The following is a 25,493-nucleotide window of genomic DNA, read 5'->3' as shown; positions in this document are numbered from 1 at the left end:
TAAACATGGGGCTTTACATGTGGGGCAATTGGCCACCTGAAAGTGCCTTATGTTTACACAGGGCCTAGGCCCAATAATTGAAAATCTTGTGCGATTAAGACTGGTGCCAGAAGTTCAAATTGCTGGTTGAAAGTTGATATTCTAAGAGGGGTCATGTGGATTTTGCAAACAGAAGGCTATTTCATGCCAGGCTTCTGCCTGGAGGTCAGCTACAAGCAAGAAGGGAAAACATAAAACTTAGCAGCCCTAAAAGGCTGCTCCTGTGTTGCATTCATATTGAGCAGTGCCTTATAGCGCTCTCTGCATCTAACATAGGCGCGAGACTGGTGCCTTAGTCTTCCCTACCCATAATTCCCCATGCAGCTGGAACCACTCTGTGTTTCCCGGAACAGTTCCAGCTGCGTGGGGGATGATGGATAGGGAAGACTGCCATTGCAGAGAGTGGCCCTGATGTTATAGCCTGCACAGGCCAGCCACTGACAGCTCCCACTAGCTCCTGCCAGCCCCCGCTGCACTGACAGTTCCAACCGGCCCCCGCTGCCTTGAGGGGGTCTTGGAGGGAGATGAGTGAGTGGGAAGATGGTCACCTGCCCGCCCCCAACCAGCCACTTACAACGGCTGTACATTCAAGCCAGGCGGCAGAGTGCAGCACTACGCCGATTATCCTTCCCCGAGAAGGGTCAGATTTGACACCTCAGAGCTGGCCTCGGCACTTTATGAAAGGTAAAGCTCTAGGCGTAAGGCCAAAGAATATCTGCCATTACAGTCGGGCATTTTCCTTGCTTGAAAGGGCCTAAAGAGAAGGAAAAAAACATGTGATTCTTTAGAGAGAGAGAGAGAGAGAGAGAGAGAGAGAGAGAAAGTAGGGTTTACAGCAGGAGTTGGTGTTGGAGGTTGCAAACTTTGCATTTGAAGATGGGTTTTGAGTTCTGAATTCAGCTTATTCTCAATCCTTGTAGTCAATTACAAGAGGAAGTGGCTGGTTAATGTGTTTCTCCAGGAAGAGAGGAAAAAGAACTCTGTGGTAACCTGGAAGAAGAGGATATCTTTTTGGAAAACCTAAGAGGGGCGTTTCTTTGGCAAGACACTGAAGTAGTGGATTGAAGGTGTTCAGTTTGTGTGTGTGCCCAACAAACAATGAATATCTCTCTTTGAAACCAACAAAGACTTTGCGGTAACAATTTCAGTTAAAGCAGCAGAGCCTGTTGAAGAATATAAATGTTAAATTCTGTGCACAGTATGAAAATTGCCTAATACCAATTAATTTGGAGAAGTGAAAAGTGAATGGACAGTGAAACAAAGAACTTTCCTGAACACATAAACATTATATACATGTGCATTTAGAATTAGAAGGGGATTAAATAAGGAAGAGTTAAGTTAATAGTAATAAGTTAAAGATTGATCTTATTATTATGTTTGAAGAAAATTAAAAGCAACATTTGTTTAAGTAACCATTGTCTTGGTGAATTTCTGTTGCTGCTGGTTTTTGGAGTCTCCTGGACGCCTAACAAACCCACACAAAGCAGCAGGACCAGACAACATACCTGGGCAAGTACTGAAGGACTGCACAGACAAATTGTCAGAGGTCTTTACAGACATCTTCATCACCTCAGTGCATCAGTCCATTATCCCCGCAGGATTCAAGTCAACCACCATCATCCCAGTACCATAGAGGGTGACAATAACAGGCCTGAATGACTACTGCTTGGTGCCACTAATCCCCACCAATATGAAATGCTTTGAGCATATGGTGATGGAATGCATAAAAGCACACCTTCAGAGATGCTGGACCCATTTTAATTCACCTATAATAGTAACTGTTCTGGAGACAATGTTAAACATTTTTTCCTTCACTCTATCTGTATAGAAACATCACAGGAACATCACACAACAGAGAAGAAATGGAAAATCTCGTAATGTGATGAGAGAGTAACAACCTGAGTCTCAATGTGGACAAGATGAAGGAGATGATTGTGAACCAGGAGAACCAGGAATATTCCACCTTCCACTACAAATCAATAACTCTGAAGTTGAGAGAGCGGAGAGCACCAAGTTCCTTGGAGCCCATTTAACTAGTGACCTACCTTGGACACACAACATCTCCTCATTTGTCAGGAAGGCACAAAGTGACAGAATCTTTGAGAAGAATGAAGCGGGCAAGTCTACCGGCCACCATCATGTCAAACTTGTACAGGATCTCTATAGGAGCATCCTAGCTGGTTGCATCACAGTGTTGCAGAGAAATGGATCAGTGGTCAATCCACAGGACCATTAGAGTGGCAGAGAGGATCACTGGAGTCTCCCCCCCACCCCCTCAACCCAGGCTTTGGATACCAAATTTATTCAGTCGCATTCTCGACATGATCTACCTGGATTAGTGTCTGAAAAAGCAACAAAATCAGTGAGGACCACTACCATCTCACAAGCATCTTTCACGTACTCACATCAAGAAAGAAATATAGGAGTATCAGAGCCAGCTCCACCAGATTGTGAAACAGTAAGAATGCTGAATGACCAAAGGAACTGCTCACACCAACCATCTGAGACTCTCATAAGTAAAAAAAACAATATTTATTTATTTATTTGTATATATGAATACTTGTCCTGCATATGTATTGTTTGTCTGTATGTTATGCCGGGTTGTCTATCTGCATTTTTGTGGTGATACAACCACCAGCAGGGGGAGATCTCTGTACCTGCAGGAAGACCACTTAAGGAGCTGACTCCACCTGGCCGGCTGTCAATCAGCCGACCTGAATATAAACCTGAGCTGGCCCCTCCTGAGCCAGTCACACGGGAGCCACCAAGGCTTGAACTGGTGTTCAAACTTTTACTGGAAGAAAGCCTGTTGTACAGTCTTTTGAGTTTTGTGCTTGCTTGCTGCTACCTCAGTGCACCACAATTTATTCCACTGTTTTGCACTGATATCTGGAGAATGCTGTTTCATCAGGTTGCATTTGTGCAACTTGACTTGACTTGGGTGAAGTGCTCAGGCCCAAAATGTTGCTAGCCTTTACTGCTGCTGAGTTTTACCAACATATTTGTGCATTGCAGATTTACTTGGATGCTGCCTGAATTGGAGAATATGTCTTATGAGGAAAGGTTGAGGGAGCTAGACCTTTTCTCTTATGTCTTATGAGAGGCAACTTAATAGAGGTGCATAAAAATGGATAGCCAGTACCTCTTCCCAAGGCAAGAGTGCCCAATAACAGAAAACAGCCATTTAAAGTGGACAGAGGTAAGTTTAGGGGAGATGAGTGGTGGGTGCCTGGTACAATAGAGACATTTAAAAAAAATCTCTAGATAGGCACATAGATGTAAGAAAAATGTGAGGGAAGGGTTAGATTGATAGTGGAAAATGTTTATATCAGTCATCAAAAGATTGTGGGTCAAAGAGCTGGTACTATACTTGACTTTTCTATGATCTAATGTTCTGTATGTCTGGGATTCAGATTTATATTGTGATACAGGCATTCTTGGTACTAATGCCTGTTTATTCTTAAATTTTATGATCCTCCCTTTTCCTGAGTGACATGACATTGCTACATGCAAAAAAAACCCTCTGCTAAATAGCTACTTAGTCTCCCTTGAAACACTGTTCTCCACCACAAATGGTTAATATGTAGACAACAAAAATAGGCAGCATCGAGACCTGTACAAATCGACAGAAGATTTAACCTCAGGTAAAATTTTCAGGAATAGTTCAGCAATTATTATTTGAAAATTCTATTAATAATCAACGAAGCCAGCAGGCAATTATATCACCTGTATTATTAATGGATCCTGTGCACATTTGGGAATCATTTTCTTGCACAACGGTAGCTCCTCTGTCACATAAATAAATATATTTCATTAACTAATAATAAAATGAAGATTGAAAAGAGAGTTCATTTGGTATCCAAGGGCTGCTTAATTTTAAGCATTGTCAAATGAATGCTATTCCTCACATCAGGAACAAGAAGACCTTTAATATGTCTGGAAATACAGAAACATCATGAGATCAAAGTTTGGTTATGCACACCAAAGTAAATATGTCACAAAATGAAATTAGAGCATATCAGTTCTCAGATGATGGGGTTTAATACATCACAAAAGGTGACAAAGGTTTCAAGCTCAGACACCCCAAATCATGACCTTCTCTTCCAAACAGTGAAGAAGCACAAAATAGATCTTCAGAAAAGCACACACAAAAGCTCTCAAATCTGCAGCTTCTTTTCTATTCTCCTAATTTGTCTATCTGAAATGAACATCAATGTCACCAAACATTTGAACTGCAATGGACATTTTACCTTAAAAGAAGACCCATAATACATTGTCAAAGGGTACTTGGTTAAGACACTGGTTTTAAAACCATATATTAGATTTACAGGAATGTAAAAGCCCAGTTTAACTCATAATGGTTTGTAACTTGTTTTAACTACATTTCACTCATAAAATTTAAGTGAACACCTTTGGCCGTATAAATCCAAAGTATTGTGAACTTATGGTCCTAGTGGCAGATTGTAGATGATGATCACTCATCCAACCTGAGATTGCTTGATATTGACGAATAATAATTCAGATGTCTAAATGTTGGCTCATATCCTATCAAGCCAGCTGCAAAAATTCAATTCAATTAATTAAATAAATCTGGATAATTGTTATCGATAATAATGTTCAGAAAATTGGTGGATTCTTTATAAAATAAACTTCATTTTAAATAAGAAAATCTACACTCTGATTAAGCTGTCATGTGTGTCTCCAGACACATAATATTGCATGTTGTGGTTAGCTCATTACAGTCCTCTGAAATGGCCTGCCAAGCTTTTCATTTGGGAAAATCTGCTATAACTTAGTCAGTGATTCAACAAGGCTACCCATCACTGGGAATTAAATAAGTCATATTAGCAACACTTTTGTGCAAATACTGAATATCAAAAAATGACTTCATAAAATTGATCGTATATTGTCATTCAGATTAAATTGAATTGTTTATTGTCACATGCACTGAATTACAGTAAAAAAAGCTTTGTTTTATGTGCTATTCAGGCAAGTAAACAGCAGATAGTGCAATAATAAATAATTAAACACGTCCACGGGGTCGAGAAACAATAAATCAAATATTGCAGAGTGTATTGTTACAAAAACAAAGTTCAGGGTATAGAGGAAAGTACAGTTAAAAATAGTGCAAGGGCTTCAGGTTTTGCAAGTGAGAGATTAATTTAAGAGTCTGATAATGGCAGGGAAATAACTGTCCTTGAATCAAAATGTTTGTGTTTTCAAGCACATCAATCTTCTGCCTGACAGGAGGAGGAGAAGATAGTATGGCAGGGGTGGGATGAGTTCTTTAATAAGTTGACAGCTTTTCTGAGAGCTGGAGGTATGGATGGAGTTAGTGGAGAAGAGAATGGTTTGCATCTGGCCTCAGCTGCTTTTCCACCTCTCTACAGCTTCTTGAACTCCTTGGCAGAGCAGTTCCTCTCCCAAGCTGTGATGCATCTGAACAGGATTCATTCTGTGGTGAATCTATAAAAGTTGGTCAGAGACCTTGGGGACATGTCAAATTTCTTTAGGCTTCTGAGAAAATAAGGTGCATTTTCTTGGTCATAATGTTGAATAGGGCAGTTGATGGTCCTCTGAAGAAATAAGTTTTCCACCCTCATATGGAACTTCTGTAACCTATCTTCAATCTCTTGCTTCCAGAGTTAACCTGTGGGTTGGACGTGTTGACAGAGCTCAGCTATGAAAATGGGGAATTGGTACCTTGTGGGAGGGGCCTGATGGAGAGGCAGTCAGAAAATGGGACATCCTGGTTTTGTCCCAGCCCACAGTTGTGTCATTAAAACCTGGTTGTCTAAGGAATGCCAAAGAACAGGTCATCCTCAGTACTTTTTTTTCTTGGCTTGGCTTCGCGGACGAAGATTTATGGAGGGGGTAAAAGTCCACGTCAGCTGCAGGCTCGTTTGTGGCTGACAAGTCCGAGGTGGGACAGGCAGACACGGTTGCAGCGGCTGCAGGGGAAAATTGGTTGGTTGGGGTTGGGTGTTGGGTTTTTCCTCCTTTGCCTTTTGTCAGTGAGGTGGGCTCTGCGGTCTTCTTCAAAGCAGGTTGTTGCCCGCCAAACTGTGAGGCGCCAAGATGCACGGTTTGAGGCGATATCAGCCCACTGGCGGTGGTCAATGTGGCAGGCACCAAGAGATTTCTTTAGGCAGTCCTTGTACCTTTTCTTTGGTGCACCTCTGTCACGGTGGCCAGTGGAGAGCTCGCCATATAACACGATCTTGGGAAGGCAATGGACCTCCATTCTGGAGACGTGACCCACCCAGCGCAGCTGGATCTTCAGCATCGTGGACTCGATGCTGTCGACCTCTGCCATCTCAAGTACTTCGACGTTAGGGATGAAAGCGCTCCAATGGATGTTGAGGATGGAGCAGAGACAACGCTGGTGGAAGCGTTCTAGGAGCCGTAGGTGATGCCGGTAGAGGACCCATGATTCGGAGCCGAACAGGAGTGTGGGTATGACAACGGTTCTGTATACGCTTATCTTTGTGAGGTTTTTCAGTTGGTTGTTTTTCCAGACTCTTTTGTGTAGTCTTCCAAAGGCGCTATTTGCCTTGGCGAGTCTGTTGTCTATCTCATTGTCGATCCTTGCATCTGATGAAATGGTGCAGCCGAGATAGGTAAACTGGTTGACCGTTTTGAGTTTTGTGTGCCCGATGGAGATGTGGGGGGGCTGGTAGTCATGGTGGGGAGCTGGCTGATGGAGGACCTCAGTTTTCTTCAGGTTGACTTCCAGGCCAAACATTTTGGCAGTTTCCGCAAAGCAAGACGTCAAGCGCTGAAGGGCTGGCTCTGAATGGGCAACTAAAGCGGCATCATCTGCAAAGAGTAGTTCACGGACAAGTTTCTCTTGTGTCTTGGTGTGAGCTTGCAGGCACCTCAGATTGAAGAGACTGCCATCCGTGCGGTACCGGATGTAAACAGCGTCTTCATTGTTGGGGTCTTTCATGGCTTGGTTCAGCATCATGCTGAAGAAGTTTGAAAAGAGGGTTGGTGCGAGAACACAGCCTTGCTTCACGCCATTATTAATGGAGAAGGGTTCAGAGAGCTCATTGCTGTATCTGACCCGACCTTGTTGGTTTTCGTGCAGTTGGATAATCATGTTGAGGAACTTTGGGGGACATCCGATGCGCTCTAGTATTTGCCAAAGCCCTTTCCTGCTCACGGTGTCGAAGGCTTTGGTGAGGTCAACAAAGGTGATGTAGAGTCCTTTGTTTTGTTCTCTGCACTTTTCTTGGAGCTGTCTGAGGGCAAAGACCATGTCAGTAGTTCCTCTGTTTGCGCGAAAGCCGCACTGTGATTCTGGGTGAATATTCTCGGCGACACTAGGTATTATTCTATTTAGTAGAATCCTAGCGAAGATTTTGCCTGCAATGGAGAGCAGCGTGATTCCCCTGTAGTTTGAGCAGTCTGATTTCTCGCCTTTGTTTTTGTACAGGGTGATGATGGTGGCATCACGAAGGTCCTGAGGCAGTTTTCCTTGGTCCCAACAAAGCTTGAAAAACTCATGCAGTTTGGCATGCAGAGTTTTGCCACCAGCCTTCCAGACCTCTGGGGGGATTCCATCCATACCTGCTGCTTTGCCACTTTTCAGTTGTTCGATTGCCTTATATGTCTCATCCAGGGTGAGGATCTCATCCAGCTCTAGCCTTAGGGGCTGTTGAGGGAGCTGGAGCAGGGCAGAATCTTGGACTGAGCGGTTGGCACTGAAAAGAGATTGGAAGTGTTCTGACCATCGGTTGAGGATGGAGATCTTGTCGCTGAGGAGGACTTTGCCGTCTGAGCTGCGCAGCGGGCTTTGGACTTGGGGTGAGGGGCCGTACACAGCCTTTAGAGCCTCGTAGAAACCCCTGAAGTCGCCAATGTCCGCGCTGAGCTGGGTTCGTTTGGCGAGGCTAGTCCACCACTCATTTTGGATCTCCCGGAGTTTGCGCTGAAGATGGCTGCATGCGCGACGGAAGGCTTGTTTCTTCTCTGGACAGGACGGTTTTGTAAGGTGAGCCTGGTGGGCAGCTCGCTTCTATGCTCTAATTTAGGGGTGGTATGGTTAGCACAGCAGTCAGCACAATGCTATTACAGCACCAGCAATCAAGAACTAAAGGACATGGGTCGGGTGAAAGGTGAAATGCTTAAAGGAAACATTAGGAAGAACTTACAGAGTGTGGTGAAAGTGCAGTGGTTAATATTGGCTTGATTTTGACATTTAAGAAAAAATTGGATCAGAACGTGGATGGGAGGAGTATGGAGGTCAATAGGACTAGGTATTATAATAGTCAGCACAGACTAGATGGGCCGATGGGCTTGTTTCTGTGCTATAGTGTTCTATGGTTCTATGCATTGTATAGGGAATGTTGTAATCTTCATTGACATTTCTGAAATAGTACGATTTGACTAGAAATATCTATAATCACATTTCATTCCTGAAGAAAAACAAATAGATTTCCAGACATAGCACAGAAAAAAAAGAGAAGCTATGCGCTTAACATTGATTCTGGTGGAAGGAAGGCACAGAGAAATCTTAAATTACGCAGATTGCTATGTGCCTTCATGTTTCTAGTGCAAATGTTTACTATGGTAGGGTTATGAACTTTAAGGACCTTTATAGCGATTAATTTTCTTGCTTTCCTCACATCAATGAAGTCTTACCCCTGGCTGCTTCATAGTTCTTGAAGACACAAAAACTCACTGTCCTAGTCAAAGCTCATTTACTAATACCTTACTGGTAACTGACGGTCAGCATTATTAGTCTTTTAAACAGCATGGATAATTATATATATATGTAAAAAAGTCATATATAGCTAAATATATATTACCAGTTCAAAATCAGTGAACTTCAATGATTGAGGAACATATATGTCACAAGGTTTGACATTTCACTGTATAAACACAATGCTGAAGAAACTCAGTTGGTCAAACAGTGCAATTAGATCATGGACTTCCTCACCTCCAGACCATAACAATTTAAGAACATCTCCTTCACAATCTCATCAGTACCAGAGCACCCCCGGCTCTATTCACTTTACCACTATGACTGTGTGGCTCGGTATAACAATAAAAACCATCTGCAAATTTGCTGACCATGGTAGTGGGTTGTATAAAGAAAGATGATGGGTCAACATACAGGAGGGAGATTGAAAACCTGGCTGAATGGTGCACCAACATCAACCTTGCATTCAATGTCACCAAAACTAAAGAGCTGATTGTTAACTTCAGGAAAGTAAAACCAGTACAATCCAGTGATCATTGGGGGATCAGAGATGCAAAGGGTGTGCAAATTTAAGTTCTTGGTATTCACTATCTTGGAAGACCTTTCCTGGACCCAATACACTAATGGCATTGTAAAGAAAGCACATCAGCGCCTCTACTTCGTCAGGAGTTTGCGGAGGTTTGGTATGACACCAGAAACCCTGGCAAATTTCTACAGATGTATGGTGGAAAGTGTGTTAACTGGCTGCATTATGGTCAGGTATGGAGGCATAAAGCTCTCCAAAAGATAGTGGACACAGCCCTGGACGTCACAGGCAAAATTCTCCCACTATTGAGAACATCTACAAGGAATACTCCTGTCGGAGAGGAGCAGCAATCATCAAGGATCCACACAGCACAGCATACACACTGTTCTCACTGCCACCATCAGGAAAGAGGTGTAGATGCCACAAGATTCGCACCACCAGATTCAGGGACAGCCACTACACCTCCAACATACTCTTCAACCACAAACTCAATCCGGGACTCATTTAAGAATTCTTACTTGTGCACTTCATTGATTTTTAAAAATTCTTTCTATATTGCACAGTCAGTTTGTTTACACTTGTTATCTGTTTGCAGTTCTGAATTCTTTACATGTATTTGCAGTGTATAGTTTTTTTTGCACTACGAATAAGTGATAATTCTGCCTTGCCTGCAGAAAAAAAAATCTCAGGGTTGTATGTGATGTCATGTATGTACTCTGACAATAAATCTGAAATCTTTATGTAGCAAAGATAAAGTTACATAACCAATATTTCAGGCTTGATAAAGGACTCTACATGAAGTACATTATTTGACCTGCTGAGTTTTTGTCCAGCTCTGTGTTTTTACTTCATCCACAATGTCTGCAGACTATCTTGTATTTCTTTTGAGATTTCACAGGTTTGCTTGGCTCATTGTATATGCAATGAGGGAAATTGTCAAGTTAGAACAAGATCTGGACACCCATAAGTATGTATCTCAACCCCCTCCAAAAATCATATAAGAAAATCTTACATGAAATAACCAAGTTCTGGATCAAAGAGATTTTTACAAAGAGCCAATTAAAGCAGGAAATAAAGATGGTTGTAAGCAAGGAATCTTAGTTCTTGAGGGCTTGGCAGCTGAAGATTAAAATGGATGATTATATCCGATTAATCATCAATCAATCTTGGGCTTAATAAAGTGAAAGTCAGGTAGATATCACCTAAGCACTCAAGAACGTGAACAATGGGGAGGTTAAACATTACGCTTTCATTTTTATCATTGTATAATTTAACTATTATATCTCACTATCCCTCTTCTCACTGTTACCATCAGGAAGGAGGTACAGGAGCCTGAAGATGAATACCCAACAGTACAGAAGCAGCTTCTGCTCCTCTACCATCAGATTTCTGGATGGACAATGATACCCAGACACTACCTCACTTTTCTCTTCTTTTGCAATAATTATTTTTATAAAAATATAATTTGACAGAGTGCCACAACGAGCAATGGAGGTTGGCTGTGTTGAGCAAGAAGTGTGAAAGAAACGAGTTGAGTCAAGCGATGTCTCAGTACGAAATTCTTTATTCAAACCAAAAACCTATGATTCAAACACTCGCACCCTTTCCCTTTAACCCTCGTGTCTGGCGGGGTGGAAGTGATGTGGGCTTCCTGTGCGAATGTCGCCCCACATATAAAACCTGACTAGATGCCGTCAGTTGCTTTCCTCTCTGTGACTGCTGGGGCCGGTTTGCTCAAAGTGGAGGTGAGCCACGCCATATAGGTGTGACACTACATGATACCCCCACCCCAGCATCAGCGGTGGCAGTGGTTGCTGGATTTTCCTTTTACAAGGTCTGCCTCATTTGTGAAGGGTCAGAATCATAACCCCTGTTCAATATCAAGGTGTGCTGGTTTGAGGCAGTCCAACATGAAAGTTTCTTCCCAACCCCAAATGTCCAAGACACAGTTCGTCCTGTTGTGCCAAATTATTTTACAAGGCTCTTCATACAGCCGTCGCAGGGGTGTTCTGTGTGGTTCTCTGCAGACAAACATGAAACCTCCCCACTGCAGGTCATCATGTATATAAGATGGTACTATTCCACGGTGCGATGTTTGTATCGGGGCTAAATTCCTTAGCCTCTCACTGAGTTTTGCGAGGATCTTTGTTGGGGTGTCATCTTACTTGCATGATGCTGGAAGGAACTCTCCCAGTACAGTAAGCGCAGTGTCATAACCAGTTCAACCGAAGCTTCCACCAAATCCTCTTTAGGTGCCATATGGATGCCCAGTAGGACCCAGGGAAATTCATCCACCCAGTCTGGTCCTCAGAGGAGTGCTATCAGGGCTGATTTTAGCTGAGTCTATGGAACTGTTCCACCAGGCTGTTGGACTGTGGGTGGTATGCCGTTGTCTTGTGGAGGTGAGTTCCCAGCAGCTGCCCTACTGAAGACCATATGGTTGGTATGAATTTAACTCCTCTCTTCGAAGTAATGTGGGCAGGGAGACCGAATTGTGCAACCCAAGTTGCAATGAGCATTCTGGTACATGTCTCCACCGTCATGTCTGCTATGGGAACCACCTCCAGCCACCTGGTAAATCTGTCCACCATTGTAAACAGGTACCTTGATCCTCTGGATACTGTTAATGGGCTAATGATGTCGACATACACATGCTCAAACCTCCTTTGTGTTGGTTTAAAAAGTTGGAGTGGTGCTTTTACATGCCTTTGTATCTTGGAGGTTTGGCATTGTGTGCATGTTCTGGCCCAGAGCCTCACCTGTTTCTAAAGTCCGTGCCACACAAAGTGACTGGAAATTATTTTGACCTGTGCGAGGCATTGAAAACTTGGCATTTCCAGGCAACAGGAACAATGAGACAGGGTTGTCTCATTGGAACGTCACACAGATCTTTAATGCCACTTGGTCTAATGGGCACATCCTCTAAATGGGGTCCAGTGACTGCAGTGTAGTTCATAGGTGTCTCCTTGTCCTGTTGTTTTGCCTTTACTAAAGCGGTAAAGCCCACTCCCGATGACTAGGCATACACTGACTAGGTTACAATTTGTGAAAATGTGTTGACGACCATGTTGCTTTTTCCTGAGATGTGCTTGATTGTAGTGGAGAATTCAGATACGTATGGCAGGTGTCATTGCTGGTGAGCAGACCGTGGGTCCGACACTTTAGCAAACATAAAGGTCAGGGGTTTGTGATCCATGAAGATCGCAAACTCCCTACCCTTGAGAAAATATTGAAAATTCCAGATTGTCAGGTACAGTGCCAACAACTCCCTGTCAAATGCACTGTATTTCATCTCCAGGGATCGCAGGTGCCAGCTTAAAAAGACTAGTGACTTCCATTGGCCATCAACCAAAAGCTCCAGAACACCACCTGCTGCTGCTTCAGGGTCATCCACTGTGAAAACTGTAGAGATGTCTATTTGTGGGTGGACAAGGAGCATAGCTCTGGTCAGGGCATTTTGGGTTTCAATGAAAGCCTTCATCATCTCATCTGACCACTCACCCTCTTTGGATTTTGCAGACATCAGGGAAAAAAGAGGTCGCATGATCTGGGACGCAGATGGAATAAACCAGTGATAGAAATTGACAAATTCCTGTAGTCCTTTAACTGTATCAGGCCTAGCAAATTGTTGGATGGCTCCCACCTTAGATGGTAGATGACCTAAATTGATAGTTGACAACCTAAATTGACACTTTTCCGGGTTGATTGTAAGTCCAAAATCGTCGCAACAGCGGCAGAGAATATGCAGGTGCGCCAGGTGTTCCTGGTGGGAGTGGCTGGCTACCAGGATATCATCCAAATAAATGAATAGAAAATTCAAACCACAGCGTCCATGAGGCGCTGGAAGGGTTATGTCGTGTTTTTAAGACCAAAATGCATTTGAAGGAACTCAAAGAGGCCAAATGGGGTGATGATTGCCATCTTTGGAATGTTTGCTGGGGTAACCGGGACCTGATGATACCCACTGACCAGATCAATTTTCGAGAATATATGCCCTTTAGATAAGTTCACCGTGAAATCTTCTATGTGTGGCATTTCTATCAGAGGTCGTTGCTTCATTCCACTTCCTGTCATCCCCACATGGTCTCCATCCTTCCTTGGATTTAAGAACCATATAGAGTGGAGAGGTCCATGGGCTGTCTGACCACCATAAAATCCCCATTTCCTCCATCCTTTAAAACTCATCCTTTGCAAGTTGAAGCTTTTCCAGGGGAAGCCTATGGGCCCGGGTGTGTAGGGGATGTCCCTGTGTAGGGATAAAATGCATCACACCATGTTTGGGTTTTATCGTTGAAAACTGATGATGGAAGGAAATTCTGATATTGCTCTGGCAAATTCGTTAATAGAGTACATTAATGAGTCCTGGTATGGTGCTGGCAAATTTGCCATCCTGAGGGAGAAAGTCTGAAAAGTTTTGGTGTTGACCAGCCGTTGTCTTTTAAGGTCTACTAACAAACCATGCACGTGGAGGAAATACTCACTCAGCAATGGCTGTGATACTGTGGGCACGGTAAATATCAATTTTAGACAGCTGGCACCGAATTGTAACGGGATGGTTCACATACCATAGATCTGGATTGCACTGTTGTTCACTGTCTTGATGCCCGGTCCAGTCTTTTTTTCCTAGTATCACGGCCTGAGGGAGCGAGGACACTGGGACAGGTTCCTCATAGACACAGGTGCAGTGTCTGTCCCAGACATACAGGCGGCTATCCAAATGCCAACCTCTGTAGCCATTAGCAACATCTGGACTGTTCTTTTCCTGAAAATGAGCACGGTGGTCAGCATCTGCGGGCCCAGGATCCCTAACTTCAGTGGTAGAAACACCAACTGGAATTGGTCATTGGCATTGCCAGTCTTGTCACTACGGTGCATTGAAATTGTGTCCTTGGACAAGACGTAGCACTAATTTCAGCACTGGCAGTGCCATGTTGTTTTGTGTGCCAAAGAATGTCTGCATCTGATAGGAGGAGGAGGGTATCTTCGGGCATCTGTTCTAGAAAGATTTGTTCAAAAAGCAGGCATGGTCTATGGTTTATTGCTGCCTGCCAGTGCCAACATAATCACTCATCAACGCCAACAGCACCCAGTCACCCAGACCAACCATATGGAGTAAACGTGCAGCCCATTCACAACATGATAGGCCAAATTTCTCTAACAACAGGGACTTGAGTGTTTCATATTTGTTTTCTGGAGGCTGCTGTAGAAAATCAACTATTCAGCTTGCTGTTTCTTGGATCAGCGCAGCCACTATGTAGTAATACTTGGTTTCATCTGCAAGAATGTCCCTGACCTGGAAATGGGCCTCTGCCTGTTGAAACCATACCAGCAGCTGAGTTGTCCAGAATACTGGTAGCTTCAGGGAAACTGTGTAAGTGTCACTCATTTTTTTGGGTTCAAACACTTTTGAACCATCAGGTTCACCAATATGCCAGTGTGCCACAATGAGCATTGGAGGTTGGCTGTATTGAGCGATAAGTGTGAAAGAAACGAGCTGAGACCAGCGATGTCTCAATATGAACTCCTTTACTCATGAAAGCAATAATGAAGGATCAAGCTTAGCTGTGATGTTTTACTCAGTCTAACAAGGCATAAACATTGCCTTGGCCTGTACACAATGAAAAAACACTGAGCTGAACTCGTGTTAGATTTATACCTAATTTTTACATTGGCTGGATACTACAAACGTGGACTGTACATAGCAGCCCATCGGACTGCAAATAGTACGAAAACCTATGTCTCGTTTCTTCACTATTCACTTTTGTTTAGAGAAACACAAGTTATTGTACTGTCCCCAAAACCATCTCGTCTGATATCAGCAAACCAAGTACAAATTAGGAATCAAATCTAATGTCTCCTGGTCTATTTGGTTCTTTACTGCAATGAGCAGTAGGCCTACTAATAAGCCAAAGTAGGTTCACATGTTTAAATTGGTTTTGTATTAATATAAATACTATATTTGTGCAACATTTTATAATCTTACATATTGGGGAAAGGGATCTGTCTCTTTGATGGCCTTGTCTGTCAATGAAGCAGCACCTGTATCATCTTTAGATAACCTTTGAATGAGCTATCACCTGATAACAGGGTCTCCAGATATATAGGGAAGAGGTCTGAGCCAAACCTTGGTGTTGGCGAGGCTGTGAAGGTCGATTGATTAGTCATGGGAACCAGTGGAATTATTTTGCTTTGAGGCGTGGCTGTTTAATCCTGCCCAACTCTTTCAACATAAAGCTATCAAAGGTAAGGGAAAATCAATATTAGGATCCATTTCAAAAGAGAATCTGGACCTTGTTCTCTCACTCCAAGGTGTCCTTCAATTTAAATTTGTAGATTATCTTTTATTATGTTATATGTCACAGAGGTGTCCTGAAAGTCTGAAGATAGAGTCAGACTTTTATCAGCCTGCCTCTCAAAGTGCTGTCAGTAAACAATGGTGTCTGATAGAATATACAGACCAAGAAGGAGTTCTACTGAAGCTGTGTATCTTAACACCCATAAAAAAATTCTGATTGAGTTTTCTCTCCTGTCCCATTCCCTTTGCTTTCAAAATAAGGCATATGCTCATATTCATAACCATAAGTGATGGGAGCAGAAATGGACCATTCAGCCCATCATATTTGCTCTGCCATTCAAATAATGGCAGATTTATTCTTCCTTTCAACTCCATTTTTATACCTTCTCCCTATAATCTTTGACATCCTTACTAATCAAGAACCTATCAACCTTTGTTTTAACACTACCCAATGGCTTGGCCTCCACAGATATCTGTAGCAACAAATTCCACAGATTCATCACCCTCTGGCTGAAGAAATTTCTCCTCATCTCTGTTCTAAAAGGATGTCCTTTTATTCTGAGACTGTGCCCTTTAGTCCTAGACTCTCTTACTACTAGAAACATCTACTCCACATCCACTCTGTCCAATCCTCATGCACTAATGCTGTCATCCCTGGGATCATACTTGTAAATCTTCTCTGGACCTTCTCCCACATATTCTTCCTTAGAAATGGGGCTCAAAACTACTCAAAGTCTTCAAATGTGATTTCATGAATGTGGTAGGGCAGCATGGTTAGGGTAGCTGTTAGCACAAATCTATTACAGCGGCAGCAACTGGGACAAGGGTTCAAATCCCACACTATCTGTAAGGAGTTTGCAGTGTCTGCGTGGGTTTTCTCTGGGTGATCCGGGCTCCCCCCCACCATTCAAAGCATTCCGGGGATGTATGTCAATTGGGTGTAATTAGGCGGCACTGGCTCATGGGCCGAAAAGGCCAGTTACTATGGTGTATGTCTTAAAAAAAGCAATCCTTTATAATGCCTCAGCATTGTATCTTTCCTTTTATATTCTAGCACTCTTGAAATGAATGTTAACATTGCATTTTCTTCCTTACTATTGAGTTAGCCTGCAAGTTATACTTTAGAGAATCCTGCATGAGGTTCTTTTGGATCTTGCTTTTTGAATTTTCTCCATATTTAGAAAATAATCCATGCCTTTAATCTTTCTACCAAAATCAATGAACATACACTTCCCTACAATGTCTTCCATCTGCCACTTCTTTGCCTATTCTCCCAACCTGTCCAAGACCCTCTGCAATCTCCCTGCTTCCTCAGCTCTACCTGTTCCTCTACCTGTCTTCATATCATCCAGCAAAGTCTATAAAGCCATCAATTCCATCATCTGAACCATTAACATACAACATTAAAAGTAGCGGACCCAACACTGTTGAATACCACTAGTCACCAGCAGCCAGCCAGGTAAAAGGGCCTGTTTATTCCTATTCTTTTCCTTCTACCAGTCAGCCAATCTTCTAATCACGCTTGAACATTTCCTATCATATCATGTGCTCTTATCTTATTTAGCTGACTTCAGCCTTTTTGTTATCTTGTGTTTTCAAGTACTCCAAAACCTCATCCTAAATAATGGAGTATAGAATCTTGTTCAGCACTGAAGTCAGGCTAATTAGCTTATAATCTCCCATCTTTTGCCTCTCTCCTTTCTTAAAGAGTTGAGTGACATTTGCAGTTTCGTTTCCTCTGGTACTGTTCCCGACTCTAGTCATCCTTGAAAGATGACCACTAATGTTTTCACAAACTCTTTCAGAATCCTGGAATGAAGTCTATCCAGTCTAGGTTTCATCCACTTGCAGCCCCATACGAAGTCTTACTGTAAGACTGTGATTCCCCAGACGTAGACACTTATCCAAGTGAACCATCATGTTTTCATCTTTCCTAATAGGTCCCTTGTGATTTTTATGTTTTTGAAGAGGTCTTTGATATAGTCTTTATTTACTTTTATCTGACATAATTTTGTTCTCTACCATGATTAAAGTCTTGTCTATGTACAGAAATGAAAAATCAGATATTTCTGCACAATATTAATTCTCATCTTAACATAGTAACCTGCTTGATTTCATGTGTATATTGTGCATTTATTTTGCAAAAAGTGGTAAGCCCCAGGGAAAAGAATCTCAGGGTTGTATATGATATCATGTATGTACTCTGACAATAAATCTGAAATTTAAATGACTAAAGTGAGTTGATGAAATGTCAATAATCTATCATAAATTTCAGAATTTATATTCTGTTCCCTTGACAATTAGCCAGCTTGGACCTTGAAAAACTGATGATAATCCAAGACAGCAATGATGTCACTGGAAAATTGAAGTTTACAGAAAGAAATCAATGTGTATTGGTGTTGGTTCTTGGATAGGGCAATCCAAAACCAATTTTAAATGTATGTTGGAAGGTGTGAGAAAGAATATTAAGCCATCAATCAGGATGGTATAAAGACTTTGATGAGCAGTAGGATTGGGAGTTATGATTGATTGCTTGGGGTAATGGGGTGCAACTGCAGTGGAGAATACTTTGGGTGATATGTCTTTGACTAAAGAACCCAACTGAAATGATCCTCAACTGACATTATAATATTTAAGGTGTTCAAAGCAGGCATCCCCAGCCTGTGAAGGCCCATGTGCCACATATCACAAAAACTTTTGAAAAAAAAGAATGGACTTCATGACATGCAGTATTTCTCTGATTTTTGTGGCTAATCTGGTTTCATAAGATGTTCATTTATATAATGTACATTAACATTCACCACTCTATAAACCTTTTCTTATTTTTAAAACCCATTATTTTGTCCTCTTGTTCTTCATCTTTTCCAGTCCACAAAAAAATTAGAATAAATATTGTGCTTACCAGCACCAGTGGCATTGAGAAAAGGATGAATACTCTTTGCTCTGACATTCAGTTCCTTTTTTCAATGAAAGTAACACCTCTCAATACAACTACAAAATTGACCTTTCTTTTGAATTGCAAGAAAAAGATGTTGTTCAAAGGCCTTTAAAGAAGTACAGGAGAATGTAAGTCAGAATTATAAAAATTAAAATTAAAATTCAATCTATTAACCATAAAACTGACATCACTCTTCAGCTTCACCCTAACTTACAGAGCAAATGGCAGTCTCATTTAAACTTGAGTAATATGAGTGTAATATTATGTTGCTCTAAGACTCACTTAATGGTTTTTAAATTGACGATTTCTGATGCAACACATTTATATCTGTGAAAAATAGACAGGGAATGGATAAGGCCTGGAGCTATTCAGCCAATATATTAAATTGTTTGTCCTGGTAGAATGGGTCTAAATTAATCCTTGGTGCCTCCTGTTCTCAGAGATTGTGAGTTTCCATCTATCTCAATGGTTCAAGACCTAATGCCTACACAAATATACATTTAAAATGTGCTGTCGGCAACAGGTGCCTGAAGGACCCCACCTCATTTTGTAAGGGAGCTGAATCATGCCATTCCAGCAGTCCCCTGGATCTGAGCTTTTGCAGGTCCTAAGAACAGCTGTGATCTAAGTTAGCCTCAAACAATAGACACAAAAGATCTATGTCCATAATTATTATATAAAAAAAATCAAAAACCCTGAGTGAGTTATCATGAATAACGAAAGGGCCAGGGTGAAGTCCACAGAAGATAATAGACAGAAGTAACATTCATGGAAATATGAAATACATATTTGTCTTCTTATATTAAAATGGCAATTGTAGAGGGAGCCTGATTGAAGAGTCGCCTTCAGATTGGTGTGGTTCTGTATAAAGAGAACAATGTGCCCCTCAGAGAAACTTAGTACTCTGTCATGAAATAGTTTTGTTCTGCACCTCCTCAGTCAAAGTTGCAGCCATTACATACATTTAGCATTGTCCTTTCTGCTGCTTGGCATTAAGTTTGCAATTTTAATTAGATCACAGATGGAATTTGGACAAAGAAAGATTAATGCAAAATTACACAAATAATAGTACAGTAATAATCTTCTATCAGATATGATCAAAGTCTGAACAGAACAAGGGCCCATAACCTTCAGCCATGTTATATCATTTTTATCTGATAGTCTGGCAATTATCATCCCAGTTGCTTTGAAAACAATTTTTGTATTGTACAGTATAGACACACACATCTATTACTTTTTAAATCTTTTCTGTTCATTGTTTCCTTAAAATGGAAATTGTGCTATCATATTGACAAATATCAGTCAATATGATTAGATCATATTGAACAGAAATGGGAAAAGTCTTTAAAAATAGATTTGATCAGAATACTGATATTTACACAATCATAATTAAATGAGAATTGCTACATTAAAAGATAACTTGAATAAGAATCCAAGAATCATGTCATTTCCAGTCATAGCAATGAGTATATTTAGAATCTACTGATTATTAAAATCATGAAGTTGTTTTTGTCAAATAAAACTCAAGGACAAAATAAAGTCAAATAACTTCTTCAGCTTACTAGCAATCTGTTTCTATTCCATAGCGATTGGTAAAGGTACATGCATGCACTATATAGGCATTGTAAATGACGAATACTGCATATCCACAGCATATTTTGTGAGTGTCATGCTTATAACCTTTAACACTTCAAATAAACACATTGCTAAAAGCCCCACTATTAAAAAGCAGTACATAATTTAACTCACTAGGAGCAATGCCACACGGATTTCCTAATTTACATTGAGTCATATCTACCCCACATTTGTCAAAACCATTTATTTTCTCCTGGTTTCTTGTAATCATTGAATGATTCTTAGTAATGCTAAATTAGCCTCAAAACAACCATATGTTAAGTTCTCCTTATTATGAGACACCTATTAACATACAGAGCAATACCTCATCATCAATATTAACATTTGTTCATTGTTAATGACCCGCTTATAACAAATTAGCAGATTCTCCATTTATCATGAGGATTGTCCAGGATTCCACATATGTGCAACTAACTTCCAGTCATGCCCTGACATAACAACAATGTATAGTTACTGCCAGATAATACTCCAAAATAATCACAAAAGTCAAGCAGTATTGAAATGAAACCATGGTTACAACACAATTTTAATCTGCGTTTTCAGAATTGCAACAATATGAATAGGGAGAGCTGAGAAATGCCTTTGAAAAATAGTTTATGTATGAACATCAACTTCACACATCAAAGAATGAATAAAATGTACAACATGAAAAAATTTAGGATGATACTTTACAGGAGAAAAAATGTCATGTTTGTCCAGTGAGGAATTTTTCATCAGTTTGTTTTTTGATGGATGAATAGGACGCTTCTTAAAATACAGTTACCCAACTCTTTTGTCTGCCCTATTTGTCCAGTGCATTAATCCACTGACAACAGAAGTATAATTCATTCTCTGGCTTGAAAGAAACACAAGATCCTGCTCAAGTGAAAATACAGTTTAAATTTTTATATTTCCACATCACTATAAATTCATTATGTGAAACAAAAAATATCTTAGTTTATTTTGAGATAAGTAAAGCACTCAAAAGTGACTCTAAGTGTCTTATTCTCTGGAATCTCTGGCCCAAACTTAGTCTTTTTGAGTCATAAAAGCCAAGAAAATTCAGTACCATGACACTTTCAAGATATAAACTTTGTTTCATAGATATTGAAGGCTAGCATCAGTGAGAAAAAGGCTAAGATCCTATATGTCAAATTGCCAGACTAAGCTGTCATACATTGAGTGCAATTAAACAGGAACAATAATAAATCAATAATTTACCTCCCATCCAAAGTTTGGATCCTTCAGTGTCACCCTCTGAATGCCTGCATAAGGACCAAATTTCTCTCCAACTTCATGCTTTTTCTTTGCCCAAATTCCTAACCCAGCTCCAGGAATTGAAGACTCCTTTAGCTCAAAGTCAGACGGGATTGGAATGTCTTCAGGAATGTAGACAGGGGCTTCATATGGGGATCCTTCTTTTGAGGTGAATTCATTGCTGGTGGGAATTGGAGATGGTGGACCCACAGGAATTGGGGACATTATACTATCTTCTGTTTCTTCTCCTCCACTCTCTCCAGCTGGTGGTTCTGGATCTGTCTCATACATATTGTCAACCACTTCACTGTCACCTAAATGTAGGGATAAGAAACAGAATAAAATGAGGGAACTTGCCACAATACAAATATCTTTTATGTGTTTAACAAGAAAACCATAATGCTTCAGTCCCTTTATGTCCACTTTCCTCCATCCTCTGCAACCTCAAAAAACCCTAAACCCAAAGATCTCTACATTTCGCCTCTTGCTTTCCTCTTATTCCCCCTTTTCTTTATTTAATTTGTGAGAATGCCTTTAGCTTTCAAGACTGAAGATTTAAAATCTGCTCCCAAATTGATTCATCTCTTAATTTCCTTTGTCTAAGAATATCCCTTTAGCCAACATTTTAGAAATTATTCCAAATATTTTCTTACATCAATGTGAAACATCCTGGGACACCTTATCATTTTAAAAGATTTTTCTGGATTATATTTTATTAGATTAGTATTTATGCCCTATTATACCATCAAATCTAGCTTGTTTCTGCTGCCACAGTACTTGTAAATGTAAATCGGAATGGTGTGAGTTTCTGAGAACTGGATTTCACAGGACAAATATTACCCACCCAGCTTCTACTTTAAATAGCTTTACTTCATCCAAAACATTTGCCTACATCCACAAACCATTTCATCTTCCTTATTTATTGAACTTCAGCCAGCAAATTGATTGTGAAATTCATTAAAAATGAAGTCTAATCTTGCACTTTCTCCCTCTGCCTGACTCTCTTCTATAAACATTCCTGAATGTGACCCTTTGATTCTCTTCATACATTTTTGGCTTAGTCTTTCCCTCATCTCTGACTCATGATTTTGCCCATTCAATTTTGAAAAAGGATACATTAAATCTTTGCTTTGGTGAAGCTTTCAATGTCTCATGCTTTTCTTTTTGCCACAATTCTTTCTGATCTCCTCCCTCCTAAACCCTCTGTAGTAGCAATTACATTTTCATTTTTATTAATGAAATTGGGAATCAATGTTTTTGCACAAGGCACTGACTCAATTGAAAGAAATCTTCCATTCACCTCAGATGAGATCATCAAGGAAGATAAGTGAATGACAAATAAACCAGTCTCTGTAAGACTTGAAACAATGATAGATAATTCAATGACCTTTCATATTCACTGAAGGACAGATATTCCAAAGATTTAACGGCAATCAAAAATTCTGGTACAAACGATAAAGGAACAAGTGCAAGATACATCAAAAATTGATGGCTGCCAAACACTGTAAGCTTTGCAGAAGGAGGTGTTTCATTTTCTTCTCATTTTGAGAAATAATCAGCCTGTTGGACAACTGAATACTTGTTGAATCCCAATTTAAAGTTAAGCCACAGAAACATTTCCATGGGGAAAGAAAAGATTGCTGGAAATTGATCTTAGAGAGTCAGCCAATGTCTTGTAATTTGTATGACCTAAATCTAAACACAAGCTGCAATCATCCACTAACGAGGCAGCAATTATCTGTGGATGCAATCACTGTTTCATCAGTCTGTTTCAGTTATGTTCCAAGTGTGCATTCAATTGGCCTTTTAAATGAGATACCCTTGCAAAGCCCATTTTTGTCCATTATGAGGCCTAGTTTGCCCATTGTTTTGTTATCCTTTCCTGCCCCAGTTCACATCATGAGGGTTAGTATTCTTTTCATCCCAATAACACAATCTGTATGTTTGTACCTTAGTTTTTTTGACATTAAAAATGGAAGTTTCCATCGTGCAGGATATTTCTTGCGATGCTGACTGTCTTTTTCTTTATCTTTGGCACAACTCTTTCCAGAGATCTCTGTTTAATTTTTTCTTCTATAAGCTACCTTAACCCGAATCCTATATGATTTATTTATTTATTATTCTTAATCGTGATCATTTTGGTAGTATATTCCACACCCTCACTTCTAACCAAGCCTGACTTTTCTCTTTGTCCCCATGCATAATGGAATAATTTTTATCTTTGGAGACAAATCCATGCAGCTCTATTCTAATCATTCTCTTTTGACTTTCCACACATTCCCAACCTTAACCCTCCACTGTAGATTTACCATTCTGATTCTTGCCAAATCAACTCATAATTTATTTTCTTCCAGATCTTGCAAAGGGTGGTGGATAAATGGAATGTATAAACAAGCAATAAGACAGAAGTGGGGACAATTGCATCGCTAAATGGCATTTACACAGGCATATGAATAGGAAATGTTTGGGTGGATATGGGCAAAACACAGGTAAATATCCCACAGGCAGCACTGTTCGCGCAACGCTGTTACTAAGCCAGTGATTGGGACCGAGGTTCAAATCTCAAGCTGTCTGTAAGGAGTTTCTACATTCTCCCCGTGTATGCATCTGTTTTCCCTGGAGGCTCTGGTTTCCTCCCACTCTTCAAAACATGTAGGTCAATTATGTGTAATTGGGCAGAACGGGCTTGTGGACCAAAAGGACCTGTTACCATGGTGTATGTATAAATTTAAATAAAAAATGTAAAGATATAATTAAAAATAAATATATATTTAAATATTTTGAGATGTTTTACTCGGTTCAGCCTGCAGAAAGAAGCTATTTCCCAGCATGGCAGCCCTGATTTTGATGCTCTTGTAACTCCTTGATGGTAGTGGGTCAAAGATAGATAGGTGACCTATAGTTAACTATGTATTTTTTTAAATATTGGCGTAACATTTGGTATCTTCCAATTTGTAGTAATCTACCAAGAGTCCACTGATTTTTTGTAAATTGCCATAAGTGTATCTATCTACCTTAACTTCTGCCATTTCTTTCAGTACCCTGGGATGCATTCCACAGGGCCAGGGGTTAGTCCCATTAGTTTGCTCAGCATACCTCTTTAATGAATGTGATTGCTTTGAGGTACTCTCCTCCCATCACACATTTCCGGTAACAATTGTCCACTTTATTTTACTGATTTTCTTTCCCCGATGAAGTATTATTAATTATCTTATTATTTACAAAATTCTTATAATTATGTATTGAACCCACTACAAATACATTGATCTTGAATCAAACTTCTTTGACAATCTCACCCATATACCAAATATTCTATGGGGCTCTTTATAACTGTTGGATCAGCCAGTTTAGAATCTTTCTGAGCTTCTCTCATAGTTCAAACTGATGGCACGATATTAGTGCACAGAACCAATTCCAATCCCACTAAGTGAGATGCTGCAATCACATAGATTTTCCAATTCCCTTCACAATTAACAGGTAGAATAAGTCCACCAATGCTGGGATTTAATAATTTTTTTCTCTCATCCAAATATTTCCATGTCCTCAGTTATCCCTATCTTTGAGACATTATTCAGCTCTGTGCCCTTCGACAAACTCTGTTTTGACCCACAAAACATTGTCCGACACTTGCTGAGTCATCTCGATATTAAAGCTTTGGAATTACTCTAGAAGATATTCCAATTAGTGTCTCCTTTTTTTGACAACACCAATTTTGTCTTATATGCTTCTATCCTGTACCTTGTGTCATTAAAGGCAGTGAATAAGTGAAAGTTATTCATATTTTGCTGGAGGGAGAACAAGCACAATATCAATCAAAGAGGAAGATATAGAAATAATTTGTGTGTTGTTACCTGGAGACCTAATCAATGAGACAAACATGGTTTTTTTTAAGGATCTTGGAACTCAACATCAGGATAACAAAACTGAATGAGATAAAAAAAATTCTAAAGTCTTTTGTACTACACTATTGCTCGATATGTGTGAAAATATTGATCTTTCTGAATCTATTTCGCAGTAAATTTTCAAACTAAGAAGAGTGAAATAATTCCATTGTTATTAGAGGACAGGATACATTAATAAAAAAAATCTTGAAGTGAATAGAGACAAATGCCACTAG

The 25,493-nt window shown here is 40.3% G+C and overlaps 1 protein-coding gene across 13 annotated transcripts in view; it reads right to left on the bottom strand.

Moving 5' to 3' along the window:
- Positions 1-25,493, bottom strand: part of prdm16 (PR domain containing 16) — an 829,575-nt gene that overhangs the window by 516,531 nt on the left and 287,551 nt on the right. For all 13 annotated transcript variants that reach the window (XR_011351692.1, XM_069918526.1, XM_069918527.1 and 10 more), the window contains one exon: positions 21,341-21,690. Coding sequence is in view for 12 of the 13 variants with exons in the window: in XM_069918517.1 (XP_069774618.1) it covers positions 21,341-21,690 (350 nt within the window). In the remaining variant the exon portion in view is untranslated. The remainder of the gene's footprint in view (positions 1-21,340; positions 21,691-25,493) is intronic.

The sequence above is a fragment of the Narcine bancroftii genome, chromosome 2 (assembly GCF_036971445.1).
Source record: "Narcine bancroftii isolate sNarBan1 chromosome 2, sNarBan1.hap1, whole genome shotgun sequence".
NCBI classification, from domain to species: Eukaryota; Metazoa; Chordata; class Chondrichthyes; order Torpediniformes; family Narcinidae; genus Narcine; species Narcine bancroftii.
This window is presented reverse-complemented; position numbering and strand designations above follow the sequence as displayed.